The 27,490-nt window shown below is 40.0% G+C and overlaps 1 protein-coding gene across 3 annotated transcripts in view; it reads right to left on the bottom strand.

The window, feature by feature from the left end:
- AGAP2 (ArfGAP with GTPase domain, ankyrin repeat and PH domain 2) overlaps window positions 1-27,490 on the bottom strand; it is a 294,442-nt gene that overhangs the window by 23,118 nt on the left and 243,834 nt on the right. For 2 of the 3 annotated variants that reach the window (XM_063427736.1, XM_063427727.1), the window contains exons 10-12: window positions 6,149-6,253; window positions 4,724-4,904; window positions 1,343-1,486 (exon numbers count right to left, since the gene is read on the bottom strand). In XM_063427736.1, the coding sequence (XP_063283806.1) occupies window positions 1,343-1,486; window positions 4,724-4,904; window positions 6,149-6,253 (430 nt within the window). Of the gene's footprint in view, window positions 1-71; window positions 132-1,342; window positions 1,487-4,723; window positions 4,905-6,148; window positions 6,254-27,490 lie in introns of all 3 variants that reach the window. The other variant, XM_063427718.1, reaches the window with a different exon arrangement.

Genomic DNA, 27,490 nt, shown 5'->3' on the forward strand with positions numbered 1-27,490 from the left:
CCATTCATGCATGCACACGCATGCACCTGCATGCAAAAAAAAAATCCCACACTTTAATGTGTGTTCTTTACCTGTTTTATAAATATTTCTTAAACTACCAAAGGTTTTTAGTTTCCACATTTTGCGCTTGGCTGGAAGAGAGTCCCGTACAACGAAGCAGATAAAAGAAAGGGACAAGAAAGAGAGAAGAGAATGATAGATTAAAGAAAAACAGAACGTAAAAGAACACATCAAACAAGAGATGTTATGAGGAATATTATTGAGGAAAGAGGAAAGTTTAATGTTCTAGAATATCACAACATGCTCAAACTCCATATTCTGCTTAATGAAGAGAACAGCTCAGCATAGAGGAATCAGGTACATACAAGTTGAAGTACTTCATGCCAATTAATTCTTACTCAATCAATCAGGAAAAAAAAAAAACAAGCAGAAACTTTGGCACATAATAATTCTGCCACCCCACGCTACTCATAGGACAAGAAACACCTTTCTTGGCATATCAATAAGAGGAGAGGATCTAATTTAAAGATGGGAACAGCGAATAATGCTGCATCCCATGAGTGTGACTCACATCAGCAATTGGTAGCTAGAGGCATGTATGTGTCAGTGTGCTCATTCCACAATAGATCGATTGTCAAGGACCAATTTCTGGTGTTCCACCTCTGGTGGAACAAAATTTTATATTTTTTTTTAAATAATGTGTTAGAGAAAGTAGCTAATACTGAAATGTGTAGTAGGAGAAAAAAAATGCAATCTCGAGGTTCTGGAGACATCCATATATAACACAACCACGAGCATGCTCACACATAGACAATCTGGCAAAGGTAATAGCTCAAGTAACAAAACATAGCTAATAAGCATATGGCATACAGCATGTTTGCCAGCAATCTTGTGCACATTGGCCATTCACAAACACTACTCTGTGGCAATAAACAAAATGCATATACAGTGCATAGAGATTATGAATGAAAGGCATCTGTTTCATGATATCGTTAGATGCTATGTATGGAAATACAAGGAGAGTGGTGATTATTACACGTTTTACTTAGATTCAGCAAGGTCTTGCAATGGATGGATAAAATAACCTAGGTGTCCTATAACTAGCCAATGGTTGCATATAACCTTAAAAGGTTACATGAGGATTAGCTATACCTGATATATAAGCGGCCACTGATAACATTTTGTCTGTATTCTGCTACAGTATCATGACTTGACCTCATAGCTATAATGTATAATGCATGCATAATAACTGCACACCTGCTCTAAACTGTTTTTAATTGATGCAGCATTAGCGGTAAAGGTTATGGAGGTGATGGGTCCCAGCCTATGATATTACACTCACCATCTGCTTGTCCAGATGAACCTTCTGTTTTTGATGGAGTCATGTTCTTCTTCTTCTTGTTCTTCCTTTTGTCACTCATTGGAGAGGCTGGGGGTTCCTTATTACTGGAAGGACTTGATACTACATCCCCCGTAGAGCTGCTCTCTGTTCGAGAAATTAGATATAGTATGCAATTAATTCTGCAACTAAATTATTTACTACAAGGGTTCCTTTAATATCTAATCCTTCATTTGTATCCGCACTGTATTCTTTAGGTACCTCTCTATCAGAGAGACTTTAACTTCTTGACCAGAATTGGCCCCATGCTAATGTGACCCACAAGGTCAAAATTGCAGTACTTGTCTGGTTTCTGGTTACTGATCCTTTTGGATCATAGTCTATATCAAAGTCCATACTTTATTATTTTTTTTAAAAAAGCTGTTTTTGAAATAGTGTCCATTGCTAAGGATATGTGCAGAAATACAGTATGAAGTCTGAAACATGATACCTATCCGTGCTCATTTGCATGTCAAGCTATGAACTCTGGGATAGTTGTGGAAACACATTTTATCCTGATTCGAGGCTCAAGAAGAGCTTCTCAAAAACCAACCAGATAATGCATAACAGAACATGTTGTATTCTTTATTTGGTCAGAGACAGAAACTCACTACCTGTATGTTTTCTTGAATACAGGTTTGCTCACGTGGGTTAAAGGAGTAATTAAACATTTTATTATTGTCTTACGAGGTACTGGCACATTTTAAAAGCTAACTAAATGCTTTCATTATTTTAAATGATTGTCCATGACTGTCCAAATGTGCAAAAAAGGAATTATGGGAAAATGATTTCCTAGCTACATGCACCTGCAGTGCATAGATAACTGCTCTTGTTATTCAGAAGAATGGAGGTATGTGTGCCTTATGATTACCTCTGATCTTAAAGGGACACTATAGTCACCTGAACAACTTTAGCTTAATGAAGCAGTTTTGGTGTATAGAACATGCCCCTGCAGCCTCACTGCTCATTCCTCTGCCATTTAGGAGTTAAATCCCTTTGTTTATGAACCCTAGTCACACCTCCCTGCTTGTGACTTGCACAGCCTTCCATAAACACTTCCTGTAAAGAGAGCCCTATTTAGGCTTTCTTTATGGCAAGTTCTGTTTAATTAAGATTTTCTTATCCCCTGCTATGTTAATAGCTTGCTAGACCCTGCAAGAGCCTCCTGTATGTGATTAAAGTTCAATTTAGAGATTGAGATACAATTATTTAACAGATTACATCTGTTTGAAAGTGAAACCAGTTCTTTTTTTTTTCATGCAGGCTCTGTCAATCATAGCCAGGGGAGGTGTGGCTAGGGCTTCATAAACAGAAACTAAGGGATTTAACTCCTAAATGGCAGAGAATTGAGCAGTGAAATTGCAGGGGTATGATCTATACACTAAAACTGCTTTATTTAGCTAAAGTAATTTAGGTGACTATAGTGTTCCTTTAATCTCACCTAAGTGGCGGCATTTACTTGTGAGGCATAGTGGAAATGCCAAACAATAATTAAATTAAGCAATGCATTTCATGGGAAGTTTATTTTTTCTCTGAGAATATAAACAGGTTAGCCCCTTAACACTTTAGTGAGATTGCTTAAAACAGATGGAGCAGTAAAGCAAATATGCTATATGTAATGCAGTTAGCAGCAGATCTACCTCCCAAATTAAAATTAGATACAACCAACCAATATTGTGACAGTTTAATGAACTGGTGGCTTTTTATAATATGACCATATGGTGAGACTATATTTCTATATATTTAACTTAAGGGGGTTATTTCAAATAGCCTTGTAATATTTTTAAAAAAAAGTATATGTCTGTGTGTGCTGAACATGTTTGTGCGTTTTGTATAAATTGAGGTATTTTCAGCATTAGCACTCTTATGTTTTAAATGTTCCCATTTTTTGTTTTGTCTAAATAAGTACATACTTCACGGTTACATTGGGTAACTCTACAGAGAAATGGATTCAGGGTAGGAAGTAAAGTTACGATCTTGCACTTTACCTACATGCGTCAATTGACAAGCAATAAAACTTCCAGGTGACATTTCAAATGTATTGTCATAGTGAGTAGTGACAAAATCCATACAAAAGTAATTTATAAATTTAGATATAAATAGGGTGTGGCGAAACCAACCTTGCCACAGAGCATAGGGGAAGACTGATTGCCAGCCTCCTGCCATGTGGCTATGGCCCCTGGGATGTATTGCCCTTTAAGGAACTGATTTGGGGCTAATGGACTTGTATTGGACTGTGTATGGCCCTCTAAGAACTGTATTTGGGCATAATGAATTTTTATTGTGCTGTTCCTGGCCCTTTAAGTACTTTGGGAAAGGACCTGCAGTTTTGGCATGGCACTTCGGATGCAGCCGAAGTGCCGAAGTAATCGAAGTGGCCGCTGTTAGAAAACCGAACACGTGGCGGCAGGCCATTTTGATTTATTTGAATGCAGTCAGCAGTGTGTGCCATGAAACTCATGGAACTAAAATCGGCTACAGAACGGCACGAACACCGCTGAAGTTTTACCTTCCCTGGAACGAATGCATTCAACAGTTCATTTGACAGTTCGACAATTCGAATGGTTGTCGTTCGTTTGTTTGAACTGACTTTAACATGGGAAATAGACCGACCGCACAGCCTGATTCTCTGGAACTGTTTTGGGCATTGTTTGTGTGATTGGGTAATTCATAATTGTCTGTGGGCGTCTACGTTGCACGGGAGAATTGCATAAAAGCAGAGTGTGTCATTAAAAAGCTGAGTTCTACTTCACCCTCAATTTGGAGTGCCGTCTCTTATTGGGGGAATCTGCTACAAGGAATTGCTATGCTCTGCATATTCCCTTGCTATAATCACTACTAAGTTATTTTAAGAGCTTGTTCCTGTTTTGCTCGCTGAAGGAGTCAACGGTGGTTATGGTGTCTGCTGGAGTGCTTGGAGCCTACAGGAAGCGCTAGGAGCATCCTTCAATGGAGGTACCCAGTTGGGGTGCCAGGTGATCCGTTACATAGGGTAATCATATGATTGTTTTAAATTTTATGTTAATGAAATGTTATTCTGTAAAAAAACGGAAATTATTGTTAATGCATGCTATTTTCACGATTTACCATGATTCCTCATGAACCTGCGTTTTTGCTTTTAAGCTATTTTATTAGCATCACTGATTAAAAATTTACAGTCACTTACTGAACACATGCTCTAAAATCCATATACATATATGGGGAGGTCAGGATTGGCTAAGATACTTCCTGGATGACCTTGTAGGCACTGATACAGGATAAAAGCTCAGCTGCTATATATTAATTACATGCTAGAACATGTTGTTTCCTGCATGTTTCTGGTCTTCAATGAGACATTCTACTTACTCGTTGTTGGCACCTTAGGAACTGCTGTATCTGCAACTGATGGACTCACATCCTTCAGAAGGCCATTACTGCTGGGTGATGGGCAACATGTTGAGGTGGCTCTTGGCGGCCTTTTCCCTGGTACTTTTACTGTGGTACGCAATAAGTCCATCTCTTTCCCATGTGTACTGTGTAGGTAATCCTAGAAAACAGGTAACAGGTAACTTAACCAATGTGAATGACTTTCTTCTTCACAATAACATTACAATATCAGTGCAAATCTGGCAAAACACTTGGACCAAGATGCTGCATAGAATGCTTTTTGGAAAGAATTAAATACTGTATCAAATCCTTTAGATATACTCCACTCCTGATATCATTTATGGTTCTATTTTATCTGTTATCATGTTGCAATAGCAAACATAATGTTTCAGAACCTTGCATGCCTGTGCAATGTAAATAGAATGTTATTTTTTTAAATCAGCAGGAAATACCAGCTTGGAACTTCTAGCATTAACAAAATATAATTTTAGATTGTTATCTCACGCAGCAGTTATTATGGTCGCAGGAATAATTGAAATGTGGTGTGTTTGTAAAAGAATGATAACCTTCACAGCACAAGTAGGAGATATACAATCCCACCCCATTGAGAGGATCAGACTTGTACATTTAAGTTATGTCAAGAGATTTCAGAATCATATCATGTCTACTGGACCTCAACACAATCTGTAAGGTTTGAGTTTTATCAAAAGGGAAGAATTGTAATCAAAGGGAACATTAGTGAAAATAAGCAGATACTAAACAGAGAGATATTTAGGACAGTGGTTCTTAGACTCGAGGTCAGGACCAACTGGTTGGTCACATCGCCATATAATCTTATCGTCTGGATACTTGCCAAGGGTATTTTGTGTAAATTTGAATATAACTTTCTATGCGTGAAGTTTTAGTGCCTTATTTCTTTAATTTGGTTGTGGTTGTGATTTTCTCCATGCTTTTGCAGTTGAATTGGTGCTCTGCATCATCAGAATATGTAATGCTAGAATCTAATATCAAGAGCAAATGGCAGTAATATGGCTGCACCAGACACATTTTCCCAATTCAGACAATACAATGTGTGATATGGAGCAGAATAATGGAGTAGAGGTATTGCAATTTAAAGGTGATATATTATTTCAATCCAGATATGACTCTTGTAACTGGTTACAAAGACCCATCCCATACTTAACACAACACCAGATCCACTTGGTGCTGCTATTACCCCTTATAAATTCAGATCAGCAGGTTTGGAAAGAAAACCTCTATCTCATATTTACTCTGTAGTGAGTGCGTTCACTGTCTGGACCTTCCTACACTCCTGCCAACCTAACCCTCCAATTTTTATTCTTCCCGATGCTGGCTTTTGGACATCAAACATTAATGAATACTGGACATCAGACAGGAACTTACATTAATGCTGGGATGGTAGAACAACACTCCATTGCTTGTCAGTGTGACATACTTTTTCTTCCATTCTTTGTTTAAAGAGTTCCCACTACGTTTCATTAAAAAACTCTGAAAGAGACATTGTTTATGTAAGCAAATCATTCAAATAAATAATTACAATTTACACCCCACCACTGTTATCAGACATGCTAAAAATAACATAAATACTGAAAGAACAAGACTATATTGAATACTGGATAAATATCCATTTATTACAAACTGTTATACTAAATAACACTACGGGATAAGATCACATACATGGAAACACATTAAGACTTGTGTGTAATGTGCATGACATCATATGTGTCGGTCTAATAGTTGGTGATTCCATCCCTTTTTTTTTCTTTAAGAACCCCTGCATTTAGTAAAAGCAGGGAAATAGAAATAAAAAAATTAATGAAGCTACATTCTGAGTTGTTGTTTTTGTTTTCTTTACTCCTAGCACAAAACAGGAGCAGATAAGACTACCCTAATGACAGCTCGTTGTTTGTTTAAAATGCATACATTATAGAGCTATTAAAGTAAAATGGAAATAGTCCATAGCGTTACACTTACCGTAAGTTTGAACCACATTAAATATGCTATTCTATTTCAGTTCAATGTATTTTTTTTTTATTTTTTTTTTTAAAAAGGAAGCTAACACATGAACAGATTTGCAGGTATTTTAAAATAACATTTCTATCAACTGATTAGGTACCAATTATGGATGCACATATTTTCCAAGCTGGGATGTCCCATGCTGATGTGTGAGTTAACCAGCACTTCCTTGTGTGGATATCTTGAAATATCCATTCAACCAGAGTCAGTACCCAAACAGGGGATACATTTGTTGTTTTATTTTAAATAAATAACATGGTACCAATTCATCGAAAATAAAATCTCATGATTGTGCTACCCAAACTGCTTGCAAATGCGTATATTTAAATTGATCATGTAATTTTACTTCTGTTTTGGTAGCACTGAGTATAAAACCTACAAATGCGCCTTTGTAGGAGACAGCTGAACACACAGTCACTTCCCTCAAATTTACAATCTCTTCATTACAAAAATGTTTCACCCAACAGAAGGAAGGAGGAAGCCATCACAAGGTAACCATTGTACAGCACTGTGAAATATCTTGATTCTTAATTAATACTATTACTACTTTAAAAAGTAATCTGATCCATAAATTTGCTGGTAATTGGCCAACATCGTAAATAGCTTAAACGTATACCTACGTAAAATTGCACTTGTTTATTCTCACGGCTCATTCAGTTTAAAATAATGTTATCTATAACTTTACTTGTTGTTCGTGTGTACTAACTCAATCCACATCGTATCACTAACTGTAACCAAGTAATAGCCAAACTGAGACATTAAACAGATTATTTTATTTTGCTGTGGTATGGTAATACAGCCCTGCAGCCTATAGGTGCCCTGTCTTTATACCCCATGTCAACAGATAGTAATTAATCAGACCAAAATTATGATTCTAGAATTTCCTGATAATGTCCATGAAGCTGTATTACCAGTATATTTTGCAGGATGAGCTAAACAGCAATTTAATAGAACATTAGCTTCACACCGCTCATTAACCTGTCTTGGTTTTTATGTCTTTTTGGGACAGATCACGTTTTTAAGCTCTAATTCATATGGTGAATGATGTCACCCAAGCACCATTTTCACTAATGCACTGTTTCTTGACAGTAACTTTATTTCCTTTTTGGATAAGTTGAGAAAGTATAGTACAATGCTCATATGTTTTTCTATTGCTGTTATAAGTGTTTATCTGTGCAATATTTATAATATTATTATACATGAATGATCTTATATATTGCTTAGAAGAAGTACCAATTACAATACATTGTAATATTTGATTTATATAATCAATGCTTTCTTTTATAGAGATGCATTTTCTTCCTCTAGATTAAGTTTCCTGTAGTATATAGATGACATCTGTATTGTTAGACTTGCTTAGCTTCTTGAATATAAATTGCCAGTAGAAGATGACACTGCCTTCCAATGCAGTGCTATACCACTTATTCACACTATGTTATTGGTAACATATAATTTATTTATTTATTTAGAAAATATTTTACCAGGATGGATACATTGAGATTTCTCTCGTTTTCAAGTATGTCCTGGGTCCACAAAACATTGCATTGTTACAATAGGATACAATATTACAAACATACAATATACAAACTATATATATATCTGTATTCCGGCCGATCACGTGACGTGGTAATGACGCCGACGCCACGTGATGACGTCACGCACGCACACGTGACCGACGGCGGAACCCGCGCGTTTTTCGAACCGGACAGACAGGGAGTGGGAGTGTATTCCGGTGGTGGGTAAGTTGATTGCTGGTTTTTATTTCTGTATATATGTGTGCACCAGTTGTGTATGTGTTAGTCCTGATGAAAGTCTGCAAATGGCAGACTGAAACGTCGATCTTTTTATTTTACTAATAATTAAAAGTTAAATCTTAAATTGGAGTCCTGGGAGTGCTATCATTTTCTACCTATCTATATATATATATATATATATATATACATACACACACACACATATACAAATTTAATACATAACAGGTAATAAATATATTCAACCATGACAGGTGCATTCTGTGCTGAGGTATATTGTCATAGATCTCTTAAAAGATTTTAGATTGAATGAAGATTTGACTGTGTCCCTGAGGTTATTCCATAATTGCGGTGCTCTGTGGGAAAAGGAAGATCGAGCAAAAAATGCTATGGTCTACTGTGTCAAAGGCCTTGGCAAAATCAAGTTAAATAGCTCCAGTTAAATCTCCTTGGTCCATGCCAGTTTGGATGTCATTGCAAACTTTTAAGAGGGCAGTCGAAGTTGAGCTATTTGGACGAAAGCCTGATTGATCAGGGGTCAGATAATTTGATCGTTGATAATATTCACATAGTTGCGTGTGGACGCATAATGTGTATGATTTGCACCTATGCAATTATACTGGGGTATTCACTTAAAGTTCAAGTTTGGGCATACTAACAACATAAAAATTACGTTTTAATGGTGCCAGATGTTCCCTGGAGCTGGCTAACTGGTAGGGTGGTTAATCCATTCTGGAATGGTTTAGTAGCAAAGTCTGTGTTCCAGAACGGACTCTTTGTCAAAATCTGGAAACCAGAAGGCAGAGTTGCAGAAATGGGCAGCAGCGCTGTTGATTGTCTTACAGTGGTCATCTAGCACTCTCAGCCAATCAGTAATTCCCCATTGATAAAACTAGCTTCATAAAACTAGCTTGAAAATAAATTTACCTTTTTTAAGCCAGTTTTATGAATGAGGAGTCACTGATTGGCTGAGACCATCAGTTGACCCGGCTCAGCCAATAGGGGCGCACTAAATATTTTTGAACTTTTCAGATGTTTGTGTTAAACTGTTTGAGAGAATGATCCCCTAAAGGTAGCTCCAGGCACCATAACAGCTTACTTTATAATTAAGTTGTTATGGTATCCGGAGTGTTCCAGTAACCATAAATTTAGGTAAAAATAGCCAATTAGGGAAAAAAAAATGAATGATTTCTATGTTTCAAGCTCACACATTGTGGCATAGTATTTGAAATTCCATGGTGAAAATCTGACAACTCATAGTGAATAATGGTCATTATTACGGTTGGCTAATCTAAGATTTAATGCATGATAATAATATGTTAAATGTGTAAAATCTGTTGTAACGTTGTTTGTGCATATCACCCAAGTAGGTATTATATAACTAACAGTCCATACATTTTCACATTGTGAAATGCTCTAGTGAATGATAAAGCAGCGGCTTTATTGGAATATCTGTATATTCAACAAACATGTATTTGTGAAGAGTGAAAAATAAAATTAAATGAAAAAAATCATAATCTCTTTTTTCATATAATTGGGTGTCTCCACCTTAGCTCATGTCAATCATTGTTATAAGCTCTGTTCTTGACACATGGCCATCATCATAGAGAAAGCTTACAGAGAAGACTGTCCATTAATTTGCATTGTGTGTGTGTACGAAACTGGATTGTGATGTAATTTGCCAAATTTTTTGATTAAATTTAAAAGAAAATGGAGCATTGCATAAAACGGTTAGCACACGTTATTGGGTTATTGGGTGATTATTAATGGTTTATTAATGGTGTAATTTCCAGATATGTGTCACTTCTTTCAGTTCTGCCCTCCACACCTTATTAAAAAAACAAGGCTTTGCTCAGTTAGTGCCATGGCAATCAAATATAATGAATCCTGCAGTTAGTTCCCATGAATATTTGTCAGCCACTTGCTATGTTTTTGGCTGTCAAAGATCTGCTATCAGTGACAGATCTGTTATATGACATTCTTTGCCTTAGTGGCAATCTTCCACAGACATAACTTTCTCTTTTTCTTACAGCAATGTTTAATATATAATTAATATTGCCGCAGAATTACTGTTTATCAAGTTACCATAACTCATGTGATGTTTGAATATTTTTTCATTTTTGCGTGAATCATATGACACAGAATAATATATATGCATTACTATGATCTTTAAATCAGAATTCAAATGTTATAATATACTTGAAACAGTATTGTATTGCAATGAACAGGTAAAGTACAGAGCTGATGTGTAGCATGTCTGTATAGCTAGGCAGTCCGTCCGGTTCCCTCCGCCCCCCTGCCCGCCTCCCCCAGTGTTGTAAAATGTTAATATGGGAACTGCCATTACTTCCCATAAGTCTTTAAGATGGAATGATCCAATATATCTGACAGAGTGACCGTATGTGAGCTAAGAAATTTGTTTAATCATGACATGGGAAACTTCTTAACTCTAATGTCTACATTACATTGCATTTGAGCTACAGTTGAATATTTATTTGCATTTAAATGACAACTGCAAAAAAAATGCATAATTCTTAGTAATAAAAGCATAATTAAAGGACGTGGTCCCAGTGGTACAGGACCTTCTTAAAGTGATTACATCCACTGGCAACAGATTGAGAAATTCCAAAACACCCAGAGCTATTTGCTAAGGTGTGAATTATCAGGAATGCAAAGTGAATTCAATGTTAATACCAAATGTAAGGCCAAAAAAGTTCAACTGATAAATTAGTAATTTTTTTCCAATTTGGCTATTTTCACTTATAATTTGAACATTAACATGAATGATGAAGTGTGCTAACATTAGTAGAAGAGATGCTTAGTTCGCCAGTCTTAGAACAAACTGTGGGCAAACAGAATCTCCTTTCATATATTAATATCCCTCTCTTTAGAAAAGGTTTGCAAATCCTGACTACAACCTTGCTCATCTGTTTCCAAGGAGCTCCATTCACTCTAGAGATTCCTAAACACCCCTTCACATTCTTTTATTCTGAAATCTCACAAAACAAATCCATTCTCCCACTTAGCTGCAATGATAGAACACTTTTTATTCTACATATCGATAAAAGTCATTTTTCGGCTTGGTCCTCAAGCCACGACCTATTGCTTCCTTTATGCATAGACTCAAGTGCAATGTGTGTGGGTTCTCTGTGCGTTGATACCTCCCACAGGAATCAGTAGGTACACGCTGTCTGAAAGAAAAAAGCAGGACTCTCCACTGTGTCCTAGAATACTCCTTTCATTTGACATTCATTGCAAAATGGAACTGTAACAATTAAGGTGTTCGCTTAAAGAGAGGTTGCGTGGGTGTTTGTCATTTGCTACTGCAGTGTGCCAGTGCATTAGCTAATCAAATAGTAACAAATTAGCATGTTCCAATAGAGAGATTAATCCCTGCTCTGCAGGCATACATTAACCCTTCTTGTATATCTGCTGTCTATTGACATAGTTTTTTTTGTTCATGCGGCATTGAAACACACCATTTTTAAACATATATAAAACTTACTTCTGCATGTAATTTTTTTTTTTTTTTTTTGTGCTTTAGAGTAACAAAGTCTTGCACAGCCCCAACAGCGGTGACAAGATAATTAGTATACACAATTCAGCAGTAAAGGGCAGTCGATAATACTGCACATTTTTTGTGATAATTTTGATAACAACAAATATGCCTGGCAGGACAATCTGCGCTAAACAGTAGCAGAGTAACTGGCATAAGTAGGTGACCAAAGGTGAGTAGGAAATAAAACAAGATAAAATAAGTGCTATTGGGAATACTATAGGTTGGGCGTTCGTAGGAATACTGATGTAGTATATTCGTTTCGGTACATGCTTGGGGTAATAGGTTGTGAGACCACTCGGTCCACACAGCCATGGATTATAACAGTATGCTAGACTTGGGCACTGGTTCCCCAGGATGGTGACGAGGGTAGATGCCTATGTATCAGGTGTGTTTGTTGCCCTTTCATGACACTTGGAAGGCCATTAGGTGATAGAACAAATTAGTTTAATTGGGTAAGAGCCTCGGCTAGGTAATGACATATCGTCCATCAGATAGCACTTGCATCACAATAAGCTGCGCAATCATGGCACTCGAGGCTCAACATACATAGTTACATAGTTACATAGCTGAAAAGAGACTTGCATCCATCAAGTTCAGCCTTCCTCACATATGCTTTTGCTGTTGATCCAAAAGAAGGCAAAAAACCCAGTCTGAAGCGCTTCCAATTTTGCAACAAACTGGGAAACAATTCCTTCTTGACCCCAAAATAGCAGTCAGATGTCTCCTTGGATCAAGCAGCTATTACCCCACTAATTAAAAATGATATCCCTGTACGTTATGTTTTTGCAAGTATTTATCCAATTGCAGTTTAAACATCTGTATAGACTCTGACAAAACCACCTCTTCAGGCAAAGAATTCCATATCCTTATTGCTCTTACTGTAAAAAAACTTTTTCTTTGCCTTAGATGAAATCTCCTTTCTTCAAGCCTAAATGTGTGACCTTGTGTCCCATGTATAGCCCTGTTTATGAATAGATTTCCAGATAAAGGTTTGTACTGGCCCCCAATATATTTGTATAATGTTATCATATCCCCTCTCAGGCGCCGTTTTTTCCAAACTAAAGAGATTTAAATTTTTTAACCTTTCTTCATAACTAAAATGCTCCATTCCTTTTATCAATTTTGTAGCTCGTCTCTGCACCTTTCTATTGCCATGATATCTTTCTTTAGAACAGGTGCCCAAAATTGCACAGCATATTCAAGGTGTGGTCTTACCAGCGATTTATAAAGAGGCAAAATTATATTTTCATCTCGAGAATTTATGCCCCTATTTATACACGACAAAACCTTACTGGCCTTAGCAACGGCAGATTGACATTGCATATTGCTACCTAATTTGTTGTCTATAACAATTCCCAAATCTTTCTCGTGTGTGGTTATCCCTAGTTCACTACCATTTAGGGTGTAAATTGCTTGTACATTCTTAACCCCGAAGTGCATAACTTTGAATTTTTCTACGTTACATTTCATCTGCCATTTTAGTGCCCAGTCCCCCAATCTATCCAAATCCCTCTGCAGCAAGGCAATATCCTGCTCACATTTTATTACTTTACAAAGTTTTGTGTCATCTGCAAACACTGATACATGGCTTTCAATGCCCATTTCAAGATCATTTATAAATATGTCAAATGGAAGCGGTCCCAAAACAGAACCCTGAGAGACACCACTTACCACTTTTGTCCAGCTTGAAAATTTACCATTTATGACAACTCGTTGTACTCTATCCTTAAGCCAATGTTCTACCCAAGAACAAGAATATTCATCTAGACCAATTTCTTTTAGTTTGAAGACTAACCTATTGTGAGGAACCGTATCAAATGCCTTAGCAAAATCCAAGTAGATCACATCCACTGCAACACCCTGATCTATATTTCTACTTACTTCTTCGTAGAATGCAATTAGGTTAGTTTGACATGACCTATGTTTCATAAAACCATGCTGATTATTGCTAATAACACAGTTCTTCCCAATGAATTCCTGAATATTATCCCTTAATAGCCGTTCAAATAATTTCCCAGTCACAGAAGTTAAGCTCACAGGTCTATAATTTCCAGGCAAGGATTTTGAACCCTTTTTAAATATAGGAACAACATCTGCCTTTCTCCAATACTCCGGTACAATACCTGAAACAAAAGAATCTTGAAAAATTAAATACAGAGGTTCACTTATTTCCCCACTTAGCTCCTTCAGTACTCGTGGGTGGATACCATGAGGCCCCGGAGCTTTATTTACATTAATTTTCTTTAATAGCTGTAGTACCTTGTCTCGAGTTATCCAATCACAAGTTATCTGCAAGTTTGTTGCAGCAATCATTTGCATATCTCTTGCCATAGGATCCTCTTTAATATATACTGAAGAAAAATAGTTATTTAAAATGTCTGCCTTTTCCTGGTCTTCATTGACTAACAGACCCAACTCTGTTTTCAGTGTACCTACACTTTCATTTTTTGTTATTTTAGAATTAATGCACTTGAAAACATTTTTGGGGTTGGTTTTGCATTCTATGGCTATCAATTTCTAATTTTGTAGTTCAGCCACTTTAATTGCCTTTTTGCAAGTATTATTGGCTTCCTTATATCTTATATAGGATGCCTCTGATTTGTCCGATTTAAATGCTTTAAAAGCCCTTTTCTTATTTTTTTTTTTTTTTTGTAAATAGTTTATTGGGTTTTTATGGATAGTACAGTTGCGATAGCTCAGTGAGACACATCAGAGATACATCGGAGACAGGTTAGCTATGCTAATGTTATACAATCAATAAGGCAGATTTATACAATATGTGGTGCCAATGCCGTTCGATTTCAATACCAGTAATTACCGTTAGTATCATTCGTGATACAGACTCAGCTATTTACACATACTTCAGTTCATATCATATACATTTTGTCACTCTATACTATTTTCAGCCTAAGGATTTGGTGGTTCATAAGCTCTTAGTTGCAGCGTGTCATATGCTTAGGTTCACCCTCCTATCTCAGCATTTTAGTAGGGTGGTTGGTTCCCCTTGTTGCCTTTGCCTTATGGTGAAGCTGCCTGGTGCTCGGTATTTCCATGTCGCCATCCTATCTCCCCAATAGTTTAGATGCTATGTATTGAATGTGCTAGATCAGGGGGGAAGGGGGGTAGAAAGAGAGAAGAGAAGAGAGAAAAAAAAAAAAGAAAACCTGGTGGAGGAGGGGGTGATGGGGGAAGGGGGAAAAGGGGTTTTTTTTTAAGGTCAGTCTTTTCTGTTCCACAATACCATTCTATTTTAAGGCTAGTCATCAGTGTCAGTTGTGGATTGCTTAGTTAAAACAGATCGTGCATACCAGTCATCCCATAATTGCCATGCTGTCGCCCAGTATTGTTGTGGGGGTCTTGATTTCCTGGCTGCTGTTTCGTATGCCCTGGTTGCTTGTATTGCCTTCATGCATTGCAATGTGTCTGGAGGCTGTGTGTTTAACCACCGTTTGCTGATGGACATCAGCGCTGCAACTATCACATGGTACACTAGGTATTGTTCCATTTTATCGTAAGTGGGTGGCATTGTTTGTAGTAGGTATGTTTCGGGGGTGTGTGGAGGCGTCCTCCCTATTAACTCCGTAATCGTGGTAGCAATTTCCTTCCAAAATTTCTGGATTAGGGGGCAATTCCACCAAATGTGGAGCATTGTCCCTTTTTCTTTGAGACATCTCCAACACTCCCCCGACTTGTTTTGGTCAATTTTATGAAGTCTGGAGGGCACCATGTACCATCGGTAAAGTACTTTCCTACAGGTTTCAATATGTACTGCGTTGAGTGTAAGGTGTTTGTGCGCTCGCAGAACTTTTGACCATATCTCATTGGGTATGGTATATTTCATTTCTGCTTCCCATGTTGTCATAAACTTCAATTTTCCCAGTCCATCCCCTTTCACGAGTATATTATATAGGAATGATAAGCTCTTTCGAGGTGGGTTTGGTGCTAGGCAAGCTCTCTCTAGTTCAGTTATAATGTTGCTATGTGAGTGTTTGTTGTTTTGCTTTACCCGTTTTGCCACCCATGAACTCATTTGAAGGTATGAAAAGTAGGATTGTGGGACAAGGTGATATTTCTGTTTTAAGGATTCGAATGTTTCCATTGTTTCCCCTTTCATCACGCAGGATAGGGAGGTGGCTCCCTGTGCTTGCCATATGTTCCAGTTAAAGCCTGGAATTAGTAGTGCCAGAGTTTGGATTCGCATCGCTTGAGATGTGTATGGTGCCGGACAGTGTTTTTTTATTAGTTTGTCCCAAACTTGGAGGGACGCCTCTGTTGTTGGGCATATATCTTTAAATTTTGGTCTTTGATGTTTTGGTAGCCAAGCTAGGGCCGCGAGTGAAAAGCCACCTGTTTGATCCGTTTCTATATGGCTCCATGGGGGTGGGGTTACGTGGTGGAACGTTGCAATAATTGGGCTTATCATGGCCGCAGCGTGATATTTTGCTATTTCAGGAGCTCCCATGCCACCCTCTTTAAAAGGCCTATATAAAGTTCCTGCCGCTATCCTTGGTTTTCTTCCCTCCCAAATAAATTTATTAAACACACTTTGGACCTCTCTAAGATAGTGTTGCGGGATTTTAATATTAAGGGTTCTGAAGAGATATTGCAGTTTAGGTAATATCATCATTTTTACTGCAGCTATTCTGCCTGTCCAAGAAATATATTTACCTTTCCAATTATGTATTTGTTGTTTGATGTCTTTAAGCAGTTTTACATAGTTAGCTTTGTAGAGCCTGTGTGGTTTGCATGTGATGTGTACGCCCAGAAATGTGAGATGGTCATATCTCCAATCATAAGAATATTCCTCCTGTAGCAAGTCCTGTTGTGTTTTGGATAGATGACAACCCATTGCCTGCGTCTTTGTTACGTTAAGTTTATAGTATGTGCTGTCGCTAAATCTTTGGAGTATGGTTTGTAGAATAGGTAAGGAGGTTTCTGGCTCCGACAATGTTAGCATCACATCGTCCGCAAACATGGTGATTTTATGCGGGTGCCCTCCTATCTCTATGCCATGTATGTTTTGATTTTCCCTAATCTTCTGTGCCAATGGCTCCAGAGCTAGAATGTATAACAGTGGGGAGAGTGGGCAGCCCTGCCTGGAGCCGTTAGTAATGTTGAATAGCTTAGAAACAAATCCCCCATTTGCTATTCTTGCCGTTGGATTTTTGTACAAACTTGAGACCAGAGAGACAAAACAGTTGGGAAATCCAAATTTCTGTAGTACTGTCTTGAGGTACCCCCAGTGCAGCCTGTCAAACGCTTTTTCAGCGTCCAGTGACAGAACTACACTGGGGCACACCCGTGTGTGAATTCCATGAAGGATATTTAGTACTTTCCTAGTTCCGTCTGAGCCCTGTCGCCCCCTCACAAAGCCAACCTGGTCAGTACAGATGAGCGTTGGTATTATGTTCCCCAGTCTGTTGGCATATATTTTTGCCAAAATTTTCAAGTCAGTGTTTAATAATGATATGGGTCGTAAGTTTTGACATTTGTTGGGCGGTTTGCCCGGTTTAGGTAGTGTCGTTATATGAGCAGATAACATCTCCTTTGGGATATCACCTGTTTTAATAATGTGATTGTATAGTTGTTCTAGCCTGGGTGTTAATATGTGTGAGAAGGTCTTGTAGTAGAGATTTGTAAAGCCATCCGGCCCTGGCGATTTCCCTTTTGGTAGGCTTTTTATTGTTTTCGCTATTTCTTCTTGTGTGATTTTCCCTTTTAAGATCTGTCTGTCTGCGTGTGAAAGAGTAGGTAAGTTGATTCCCTCCAGGAAGCCGTCAATGTCAGCCTCTTGTGGTTGGTGGGTAAGTGTGTCATTTTTGAGGTTGTATAAAGAGTCATAATAATCTGCCATCAGATCGTTAATGTCTCGAGGATTGTAGATTTTGTTCCCCTGTTTGTTTAGGAGGTATGGTATTTTTGCGTTTTGTCTTTTGTGGCGTAGTTGGGATGCTAGAGCTTTCCCCGCTTTATTCCCTTGAGTGTACGTATTTAGTTTTAACTTGTGGGTTATGTTTGCTGTTGTTTGTAGTTGTATGTCATTGAGTTTTTCTTTTAATAAGTCTATTGTAGCTTGTGTTGTAGAAGATGGCTGTCGGATTTGTTTATTTGTTTCGTCCCTAAGGGATCTGAGAAGGTCAGTGTAGTCCTGTTTTGCCCGTTTATTGAGATAGGCCTGTTTACTTATTACTATGCCCCTTATGACTGCTTTATGTGCTTCCCACAGGGTAGCTGGCGATACTGTGGATGTGTCATTATCACTAAAGTATGAAGCTATGTCTGTTGTCAGATTATCTTGGAATTTTTTGTTATATAGAAGTGTGTCATTTAGGCGCCATGGCGGTTTCCCTCTAGAATCGAAGGTATCTCTTAGCGTCATCTGTACTGTAGCATGGTCGGACCATACAATGTTCCCTATGGCGCCCTGAGTCACCCTGGGCAGAAGGTCCCCTGATACGAATATATAGTCAATTCTAGTATAAGTGCCATGCACTTGAGAATAGAAAGTGAATTCCCTATCATTGGGGTGTAGTGTTCTCCATGTATCATAGAGGTTGTATTCTGCTAGTAATTTTGTTAATTCTTTGGCCTGTTTTCGTAGGGTTTTGGTTCTTGGGGAGTCAGTCGGGACTGTGGTGTCCAGTTTTGTTTGTAGTATATGATTTAAGTCTCCACACAGTATTATGTGAGAATGTCTTTCAGTAGGAATTTTTGTCAGTACTTTGTGTAGAAAATTCCGTTGGTTCTGATTAGGGCCGTATATGCTGACTATAGTATAGATTGCATCATTGATTGTGCATTGGACAATCAGGTATCTGCCTTGCGTATCTTTCTTAAGCCGTAGGAGGTCAAATGACAACGACTTGTGTACTAGAATGGTGACACCCCTCGCTTTGGAAGAATAAGTTGAGTGATATTGTGTGGGATAGTCTTTTGTTGCGAAGGCTGGTACCCTATTATGCGTGAAGTGTGTCTCCTGTACACATACTATGTCTGCTCTAGTGCGTTGCGCTTCTTCAGTCATGAGTCGCCTCTTGTGAGGTGTATTAAGTCCTCTTGCGTTAATAGATATTATTTTCATATCCTATAGGGGAGTCTTGGAATTTGCTTGGTAGTAAGCTTTTTGTTCCTTGTGGAATCTATACATGCTAGATGGGTTGAATGAGCCAAATGGTGTTCTTGTTGACAGTGGTATGGCATTAGTGTAATGTTATGGTGTTGTTTTCCTTTAACTGACCTTACTTGGTGGTAGATAGGGGAAGAATAACTAGGGTGTGGTAGGTAAGGGTAAACTATATACAAGGCGTCTCTTTCGGAGACTGTACGTGGGGATCCCACTGTACGGGGGTTAGCGGAGATTATATTCTCCATTACGTGGCTGTTGGGCTGGGATATAGTTAGATAAGAAAGGAAAGCCGTCTTTTCCAAAGTCATCCTGGATTTATCGGTCATGTTAAGAAACCTAGTTTGGGTGTCAGGGACCGTGCGTCCTCCTCCCTTTTATACAGTGTCTCCCCCCACCTAGTTCTAAGGTGAGGGATTGCCCAGCTATATTCCCGTTGTTCCTGTTATTCTTCCTATCCCTTTGTATCCCTCGTGCTCAACATATTTTACCTAAAGGGAATGACATATACGGTGTTCCCCGTGTCTCCCTCCTCTCCTGCATACCTCTTATAGCTAGTCGGATTTATAGTCAGTTGTTGTTAAGGTCTCATATGTCGCCAGTTAGAACTGTCATCATCATCACCAGATTGGGAGAAAGGCCCCGAGTGGCATCCAGCCAGTCCACCTCGCTCGCGTCCGCCCTGCCCCGAGGCCCCCGCCGACCACCACTGCTCAGCGCGCGCTTCGTCACAGGGGGTGGCTAGGCCCCGGCCCAGTGCCACACGGCTCCGGCCAGACGGCACCCGGGTTGCAATAAAGCCGAGTAGTATACCTGTTGTTCGGAGGGGGGTCACCAAAAACCCGGGCTCATATCTACCCGTCCATCTCTCCCCGGCCAGTGATGCAGTTTAATCTGCGGGACCCACCCCACTCATTAGGGACTAAGGTCCTCCCATTCCGCATGGGATATTCCGTCCGTTAAATTCCTCCCCCCCCCCCCCCCAGCCTTGCTTAACTGTGATATGAGCCTCAGACTGTGGTAGTGTTAAGGGACACATTCTGCACACTCCCGTTCCCATTCCTCCCCCCATCCCCTCATACCATATGCAGTAATTGAGTTATATTCCGACTGTTAAAGTCCCAAATAGTTCGTCTTGTATATTGGCACCTCCTCAAGGGGGAATCTTGGTGGTATACAACCGCTCCTCTCCCGGGATCCCCGGCCCGCCCGAGTCCCACTCATACCAGGCCAGGGCCCCCGCCAACCACCGCTGCTCTGCGTACGCTTCGTTACAGGGGGTAGCTAGGCCCCGACCTGGCCCCGTGCAACCACGGCAGGCGGGGGTCTCAGAGATGTTAGGGATATATATCTTACATGCTCCAGTGAAGAAGATCGCACAAGTCCCGGCTCCTTATTTAACTGTCCCGGTTACCTTTGAGCCAGTAGTTCAGCTGGCTTAGTGTCTCTTTTGGGTTTGTTGTTTCCATGAGGTGGCAAGCTGACCAGGGGATGAGGGCATCGGAGCTTGCTTGTCGTCGGAGAGACCCCAGGCTTTTAATTTTTTAAGGCCTTCACCTGGAGAGTGAAATACAGTGGTTTCTTCGTCTTTTGTAATGATGAGCTTGGTGGGGAATCCCCATCTGTAACGAATTGCGTGATTTCTCAGTACACTTGTAACTTGCTGAAATTCTTTCCGTTTCTGGAGAGTTGCAGATGAGAGATCAGCATAGATCTTGACTGTGGGGTAATCTTCTGGAGGACCACCTCGTAATCTACTGCTCCTCAGTACATGTTCCTTGATATGGTGGTAGTGTGCACGAAGAAGCACATCTCTCGGCACCTCTTGCGCTATATGGCGCGGCTTTGGGACACGGTGCACTCGGTCCACCAGTAGCATGTCTGTGGGAACCTCTGGGACGTAAGCATGTAGTAGGCCGCGTACATATGCAGGTAGGTCCTTGATTGTCACTTCTTCCGGGACCCCCCTAAGCCGCAGATTATTGCGGCGGGAGCGGTCTTCCAAATCCGCCATCTTCTCCTCCATTTTGTGAACCTTGGTAGCCAGTTGTTCGACGTGGGTGGCCAGATCGTTGTGGGCTGTGGCAAATTCATCACATTTATCTTCCACGTGTGATGTTCTTTTGCCCAGTTCTTGTAGGTCCTTTCTCAAGGAGTCTGCTGTATGTTGCCACGAGGAGATCAACTTACTTGAGAGTTTGTCTAGGGCCTCTGTCAGATCTGATTTAGTGATCTGTGGTGTTTCTGTGGGAGTGCCCAGGCCGCAGCCCATCATGCCGGCATCCGAGTCCGTGTCGCTGGAGGCTTTTGCGGCCTGCATGATCGCGGCTGAGGGAGCTTGCTTAGAGCCGAAAAAATTGCTTTTATCCGGCTTTGCCAGTTTCTTAGTGTTTTTGCGTTGTGACATTTTGCTTTTCTGATGTTGGATGTAGCTTTCTTGCTGGTTGATTACATCGGATTGAGAGCCCAAGTGCCAGAGCAAGAATTTAGGCGTCCATCTTGCTCCGGTGGTAGCCACGCCCCCCCTTTTCTTATTTTTAATCTCTTGTTTTACTTCTCTACTAAGCCACATTGGTTTTAATTTGTTTCTTATATATTTATTACCCAATGGTACATACTGTGAAATGTACCTTTCTAATATTTGTTTGAATAGTTGCCATTTATCCTCAGTGTTTTTATCACTAAGGAGTTTATGCCAGTCGATATGTTGTAGAGCTGCCCTAATCTTATTAAAATTGGCTTTTTTAAAATTATATGTTTTAACATACCTCACGTGCTTTTGCTTTTTTGAGTTTATTTCAAAAGTTACCATATTGTGATCACTATTTCCCAAATGCTCCCCTTCTTGAATGTTGGTTAAAAGATTAACATTGTTTGTTATAACGAGATCCAGACAAGCATCCTTTCTAGTTGGTGCTTGTACCAGTTGTGACGTAAAGGTGTCATTTAACACATTCAAAAACCGGATTCCCTTTGCTGAAGTACTAGTCCCTCTATCCCAATTTATGTCCGGGTAATTAAAATCTCCAATAATTAACGTGTTACCCCGATTTGCAGCTTTACCAATTTGCTCTAACAGCAGTTCTTCCTCATTAATATTTACATTTGGTGGTTTATAACATATCCCAACCAATAACGTATTTCCCTTTGTTTGCCCCAAGCAGATATCTACCCATAAAGCTTCCACATTTTCCTCGTCACACTCCACATGCCTAAGATTTGACTTTAACTCATGGCTGACATACAAACATACCCCACCACCCTTCTTGTTTTTCCTATCCTTCCTAAATAACGTGTACCCATTTAAGTTAACTGCCCAGTCATGTGTCTCATCCCACCATGTTTCTGTTATGCCTATTATATCGTATTGTTTAGTGTATGCTATTGCCTCTAGTTCCCCCATTTTGTTATATAGGCTCCTTGCATTACTAAGCATACATTTAATATTACCATGAGTTACCGTATTTTTCGCTCCATAAGACGCACTTTTTTTCCCCTCAAAAGTGAGGGGAAATGTCTGTGCGTCTTATGGAGCGAATATGAAGTTTTACTTACCTGTCTTGTAGCGTTTCTCGGCAGCACAGGGCGCACCGTGGTACTGGAACTTGAATTTCATGTTCCGGTTTCCGGCGGGACTGAAAGGAAGTGCACACTCAGCTCAGTGTGCGCACTTCCTTTCAGTCCCGCCGGAAACCGGAGCATGAAATTCAAGTTCCAGTACCGCGGTGCGCCCTGTGCTGCCGAGAAACGCTACAAGACAGGTAAGTAATTATGGGACAAGGGGAGGGGGACAGTATGGGAGAGAAGAGAAGACTATGGGGAGGGGAGGGGGGATGAAGACTATGGGGAGGGGAGGGGAGGGGGGATGAAGACTATGGGGAGGGGAGGGAAGGGGGGATGAAGACTATGGGGAGGGGAGGGGGGATGAAGACTATGGGGAGGGGAGGAGAGGGGGGATGAAGACTATGGGGAGGGGAGGGGAGGGGAGGGGGGATGAAGACTATGGGGAGGGGAGGGGGATGAAGACTATGGGGAGGGGAGGGGAGGGAGATGAAGACTATGGGGAGGGGAGGGGGGATGAAGACTATGGGGAGGGGAGGGGGGATGAAGACTATGGGGAGGGGGTGGGAGAAGACTATGGGACAGGGGAGAAAAAAAATATTCTGAACAAACTGTCCCATAGTAAGAAACACTATGGTACAGTTTGTTCAGAATATATTGTTTTCTGGGTTTCTTCCTCTAAAAACTAGGTGCGTCTTATGGTGAGGTGCGTCTTATGGTGCGAAAAATACGGTATTTGTATTTTTTGTGAATCATCTCCTAATTCCTAGCATAAGATATAAATAGTGTAAATAGTGATACATTATAATTGCAGCGAAAGTAAGCCGATCAAAAAACGTGTTGATTGATATGGGCAAAAGACCTGGAGAGGTAGGTAAGTGTTGGCGTGATCAATTAAGCGAGTCTGTGTATTGACTATCTGGGGCTTGGGGTGTGCTGTCTCGAGTCAGCTGATGCCCTAGCTCGATGGTAGGTGAAGGGGGTTGAGCGGCATTACGAGACAGAGTCTGAACAGGGTCACCCCACTGCCCCAGGCCGTTATGAAGGCCTGCATCCATTGTCCATAAACTTCGGAGCTCAAACTAGAGACCGAGTTCTTCCCTATAGGAGGACGGCAGTGGATCATGATGATCTGTTTCCACCTGTGGCGATGGATTTTCTGCGTCTGTGGTCGATGAGCTGGGATCGTATCCCTGTTGGTCTTCGACCTGGGTAAGACACGTCTGAGTGCTTGTAACGCTGTTGTGGAAGGAGTGCCCAGGGAGGGGCCCGCTCTTCTCCCGTCTCCTCCCTCTCCGCTCACTCCCTTCTACTGGAGCTGTTGTCGTCTCAAGGTGGGCTGAGAGCTTGACCCAGAATGTTTCAAAGATCTCGGACAAGTGTTGTTGTACCTGCTCACATGTGCCCTGTATTGTCGTGTTGAGTTCCAGCACACGAAGTGTCAGTGTGTCCGCCATCTTGGAGTGATCTGCCCTGTCCAGGGCCTGCGTCGGTGCGGGCGCTTAAGGCTGCAGTGGTTAGTGGTGTTCGCCAGTGGGGACCAGGATAACCCCCACCAGACCAGAGGGGGGCGAGTACCTATTAGGGTCAGAACTAGCGTGTGGCCCGCAGTTAGCACCGGATTTTAGGTAACCGAAGCTGGAGACACGTCTTATTCGTTCAGCAGTCTTACTCTGCCCCCCTTCTGCTTGATTTTTTAAGCCACAAGATTTGAGATAGAGGTATAGGTTACTGCAGTACCTACATAACAAAAATGCCCAAATTCCTGTTGCGCTGCATGCACCTCCCACTATAGTTCCGAGCAGGGTATAACAATTGTACAGAAAATGAAACAAATTAGGAGGACGCAACCTTATGCTGTGTGTACAATCTACAGAGATTTATTAAAGGACAAAGTGTAAAGTACAGCAAAGGTTTCTGGTTGCCCTCTTTATCAATACATCATGCCCTTAGTATATGATGCATTGATAAAGGGGGTAACCTGACACTTTGCTCTGCTTACACTTTGTCCTTTAATAGATCTCTGTAGCACTGGTTGTGCACACAGCATTGGTTGCATTCTCATAATTTTTTTCATTTTCTGTACACTTTTTATTATTATTAGCATTTTTACAGCATCGATATTTTCTGCAGCAATTTAAAACATTTCAGTGACAAAGTATAAGCAACACATTTCTGATGAACAACAAGTGTTAACAGGAACTGAAGGTAAATTGGATCCTGTCCAAGTGAGCTTACAATATAGCAAAGGTATGGTAAAAGAACAGAGGAAGAGGAAGTACAACGTTTCAAAAAGGGGGATGAAATTTCAGGTATAAAACCTGTATTTAGTTGAATTAATACATGAAGAGGTGTGCAGGAAAGTTTTAGAACCGAAAGGTTACATTGTAAAACGGGCTCTGAGTCAACTAAATGTTATTCTCAAGGGCAATGATAACCATGCCACAAGAAACAAGCAAGAATATTACATTATGATAGGGTGTTCTAAAGTAATGTGTCTCAAAGTTGGTGCTCCAAGTTAAAGAGTGTTGACTGGAAGATTCTTCTATATGTTAACCTTTAATAGCCCATCTATTGAACCCTTGGCCAATGTGACAAAGTCTACTTCTAGCACACATGGAAAACCTAATTTAAAAACAACTATCAGCAATCAGCATGTGCACAGTTATATTACTCCATCTTACAACTTGGTATAAAAATCTCTACTTTTAACATTATCATGTAAATCCATCAAAAAGATCTAGAAGTTGGAGGAGATCTGGGTCCCAAATATCAGATTTTAAATTGCTTGATTATTTGATGATGTTATATGATATAACTAAGGACAGAATAACTTTTGGGTTATAGCTAGTGCCAAATCACGGTAGAAAAAAATAAGGTAAGATGAGAAAATACTAGTATTTACAGACAGAAAATCTAAGAATATGACGTTTAGAACTGTTCTTAAATACAAATAAATGACTGCAATATACCAGCAGTTATAGGTTCAAATATTTGAGTAGCACTGCATAGGAATTCTCATAAGTCATAATATTGAAGTGTTTAGTAATATGTTGTTCAGAGTTTCTTAATAGTGAAAAGTACAATATCCCATGAGATTGCAAATAGATTAGCCTTATATTTGTGAGGGTAGCTTGCATAAGTTTGAAAGTAGTATATGTGGCTTGCAATATCTCTCGATCTACTGGAGTTAGCATAAGTACTGACCAAAGAATGCCTATCCCATGGCACTACATTCTCAGTCAGATCTAGAAGCATATTTTTAGAAATGTTTCAAGATTTCAAGATTTATGCTATGGGTCTCAATAGCCTTGTGATTATCCTCTTAAGGACACATGACATGTGTGACATGTCATGATTCCCTTTTATTCCAGAAATTTGGTCCTTAAGGGGTTAAGAGTTATTGATATTGACTATGTCCCCCATGTATTTCAATGTGTGCATCAAGATGGTGTGTCCTGGTACTTCCTGAGCCTTCTATGTGTACTCTGACTGTTTTAGAATACAAGTGTATTCATGTTCATTCATGTAAAATAGCTCAAATCAGCCTTGGTTGATCAATATGGAGTAATTTTACAGCTGGGTCTGTAAAAGTCCACAACCACCATACCAGAGGTTCACTGATATGAACTGAGCACATGCTGATTGCACTGAGACAAAGGATATCAAAGTGTTCTGTTCTAAAATGTGATGCAAAATCTAAAAGGAAAGGATTCACCAATGAAATGTGCCTGCTGGTTCCACTGGTTTCCATGGTGATTGCACCACTTTTAGTACTTTAGACCACTTTTTAGAATAGAACACTTTGAAAAAAGCTCCCCTGGTGTCTTTTTATTTTGGAGATCTGTATTCAAGCAGTAACTACAACTATAACATCCCTGTAAGAAAAACATCAGATGGAAATATCAATTATCATGAATCAAATGCAGATGATTAGAAGGTCAGTCATAGACTGTGTATCACAGAATGTGTGCTCAAAAATGTATATCACACAGTGTGTGTTCTAGAATATATATCACACAGTGTGTGTTCTAGAATATATATCACACAGTGTGTTCTAGAATATATATTGTGACAAGACCAATCTCGCCACTGTGCATTGGAGGAGCCTGGTTGCCCGCCTGCTCCCTTTAGACTATGGCCCAGACTTTTAAAATACTTTATTTTCTCTGCAGAAAGGCTTATTCATGCCTTTCTGCCAGGCCATTCAGTAGATTTTATCTACCGAACAAAATACCGAAGGCGCAACCACCGGGAAGCTGGCGTGTGCCTTCAATTTAACCGCAGCTTAATTGACTGTTACTGGGTAGTCGCGGTTACACATAGCTGCCATACAGTGGCAGTGTTATGGAGTTCTCCGGACGGCCAGCAGAGCTCAGCCCGGAACAGTGCACTAAAAGCGGATACTTTTACGTGCAGGCACCGCAGAGCCTCCAGCCTTCCATGCTTCTATTCGTGGCTGTTTAGCCGAAAACTGGATTGATCGGGACTTTTTCTATGTGAATGCTTTAACCCAGATAGCTATGCCATGGAGCCTATTCGTGAAATTAAAGACTTTGGCTCCATGGCAATTGAACTGTGTGTGATCTGAGCTGAACTGTGTGTGATCTGAGCGCTATTCGGTACAATTGTGCGCTCAGATCCCAGCTATCTGGGGATATGTGACATGTATGTATTTTATGTATTTAATGTAACACTGTATGTTTTAATGTATT

The sequence above is a fragment of the Pelobates fuscus genome, chromosome 1 (assembly GCF_036172605.1).
Source record: "Pelobates fuscus isolate aPelFus1 chromosome 1, aPelFus1.pri, whole genome shotgun sequence".
Classification (NCBI taxonomy): domain Eukaryota; kingdom Metazoa; phylum Chordata; class Amphibia; order Anura; family Pelobatidae; genus Pelobates; species Pelobates fuscus.